This window comes from Curcuma longa, chromosome 11 (assembly GCF_044706935.1).
Source record: "Curcuma longa cultivar G26 ecotype Majalengka, Jawa Barat chromosome 11, ITB_CL_G26_1.1, whole genome shotgun sequence".
NCBI classification, from domain to species: domain Eukaryota; kingdom Viridiplantae; phylum Streptophyta; class Magnoliopsida; order Zingiberales; family Zingiberaceae; genus Curcuma; species Curcuma longa.
The window spans coordinates 10,965,757-10,968,351 of record NC_133871.1 but is presented as its reverse complement, the minus strand read 5'-3'; the positions used below and the strand labels follow the sequence as shown (position 1 = coordinate 10,968,351).

General features: G+C 38.0%; 1 protein-coding gene across 1 annotated transcript; it reads left to right on the top strand.

The window, feature by feature from the left end:
• The first annotated feature begins 1,687 nt into the window (after window positions 1–1,687).
• LOC141839487 (uncharacterized) lies at window positions 1,688–2,507 on the top strand. Its single transcript, XM_074727231.1, has one exon. It carries the CDS (start codon window positions 1,742–1,744, stop codon window positions 2,333–2,335), a length of 594 nt encoding a protein of 197 aa, XP_074583332.1. The 5' UTR covers window positions 1,688–1,741; the 3' UTR covers window positions 2,336–2,507.
• Window positions 2,508–2,595: the final 88 nt, after the last annotated feature.

Sequence of the window (2,595 nt, the reverse complement as noted above, 5' to 3'; positions counted from 1 at the left end):
AAATAATATTTATGAATCATATTCATTAATATTTATGAATCATAAATGAACCAAGCTCATATCATAAAAAAGAAATGGCTCGGTTTGACATTTAATTACCTTATCAAATAACTTGAACGCTATAAAACTTAGTTTGGCTTTATTTATTTACAACCCTAGATATGAGAGAAACACTGTGCATTTGTGTCGATAAAGAAATGCTCATTTTCTACACTCCCATCCTTTGATGACAACTTTGTAAGGATAGGTCATCCATCGCGGGACTATGCAAATGAATGATGGCTCAAGCATGGAATCTACGATCTGTTATGTTAAGCTCTTAAACTTATGTGGATAAGGTAAAACATGGGGCCTAAAGACTTCCCATATTAAATGCTTTAAATCCAAAATTGAAAGCGTTTATTTTTTGGATTTGATTTATTTTTATAATTTTGAATATATTGTTTAATAAAAAATATTAATGAATTATTGCAAGAAAAGTGGTGAGAATGGAATAGAGCTTTATATATAATTTTGTAAATTTTATCAAGTGTCTAGGTAAAATAAAGAATTTATAATATTATATGGAAGCTAAGCATTAAAAAGTAATATATTAATTAGGAGAATACTTAGATGAATCTATGAGACTATTAAAAATCAATAAAATGCAAATATATAAAATCAATCTTAAAACAAGTGCAATAAGTTTGAATTGATACAAATAATCTCATATGCAAACAACACATTATATAATTTAAAAAATTAAAGGTATTAAAGTAAAAGTGTATAGGGGTGATTCAGCTTGACTTAATTGAATTTGGGCATATTTTGGAATGTCGGTGAACTAATTAATTTGATCTTGACTTAATTTGGGCTTAACTTGGGCTATGAGTTGAGCTAAATAGCGGTGGCTCAGCCTATGAGTTGGGTTAGGCATGGCCATATCATGGTTATGTCGGGCACGACATCCATGATCTAGCTTGACCTGACCTAATTTGGGTCTAGCTTGGACTTTGACTCAAGCTAGACGGAGATGGCCCCATCGAGTGAAACTTTCAATCCCAAGCGACCCCTATCAAAGTAAAAACTCTAAATAAACCAATTAAACCTTGAGTTGAACCCAATTTACCTTTGTTTCAAAGATGTTGATACATGGTAATACTTCTATTTAGTCATCTAAATGGGTGGACCTTTACAAACATAAGGCTACACTCCTATCTAGACCCATACTAGAGCATTGCAAAAGTAAAGTCAGTCTAGCTGAGCATAGATCAAAACTTGGCTAATCCACACAAGACTTGATTGCAACCCTACACCAACTGTCACCATTAATTTAGCCATAGCATATGCAAATATATCGAACAAAGTTAGTTCAATGATAATGCTTAACAGCTTGGCAAAAGTTTACCATCACAATTAAGGCATTGAAGGATGAGGAGGAATCATGAAAGAAACAGAGCCCATAAATAAAACTCACAGTGATGAGCCTTTTGGATGAGCAGTAACCACGAAGCATTTTTAAAGCCTTTTTATTGTTCTTTTTCACGTGCCAACGATGCTTTCTCCCACTTTTCCTGTTCACTTTCTCGACGTTTGTGTCCCATTTCTTAGCCATTAAGTTTCCTTCAATCCCAATCAAGTTAGCACGAAGGGCACTATAAAGGGCCTTGGTATCCCACAGGACGAAGCCCATGCAGAACCATTCACTTTCAAGACTTATTGTACTGAAAACTTCTCTCATTTCTCTTCCCGGAGATCAGCCATGAAGATCCGGGCTTCTTCCTTCTTGAAGAACATAGTGTCGGTTGTCGTCGGCATGGTGAAGGCCAAGACGATGGCACTGAAGAGCAAAGCTAGCGGGTTCAAGACCAGGCTCCTGGTTTTGGGACTGCTCCACAACAAGAAGGTTCTGATGAAAGCGATCAACCACAAGATCCATGCACTGATTACCAGCCAAGCGAAGGGCCAAGGGGATGAACATTTTGCTGAGGAACACAACAAGGCGATCATGGTCTATGCTTCCAAGGACGACGACGCAGAGCCGACAAGCCGACCGCACATCACAGAACCTGCAGGGTATTCTGATGACGACGACGATAACTACCCTGATCTGAGGCACTCACTCTTCGAGTTGGAAGACGAAGATGATGACGAAGAGCTTGAGCTCGGCGACGCCGACGGATCTGTTATTGAACTCGTGAGGAATGCAAAGGAGGAGGATGGCACGGAGTTCAGTCTTGAAGACGAGATCGACCATGTTGCAGATGTGTATATAAGAAGGTTTCGCAAGCAGATGAGGATGCAGAGGCTGGAATCCTTCAAGAGGTATCAGGAAATGCTGCAGAGGAGTGTGTAGGAGATACAGATAATAAGTAGTAGTAATATTCTAGTTAAGATGGTTGGATTTACTGGTTAATCCTATCAAGTGAGCTAATGCTTTAGCCAGCTTATTTTTCTGCATGCAGCTGCATTGTTCAGCTTTTATTAATAATTTTATTGAACTATCTCCGAAATAATAGAGAGGACACAGCAACTGTAATACTGTGAGGATAATGGAAGAATATGCAATTTTCATGAAGTCAGTGTTCATCTCGAGAGCAACGAAAAGGTTGCTTG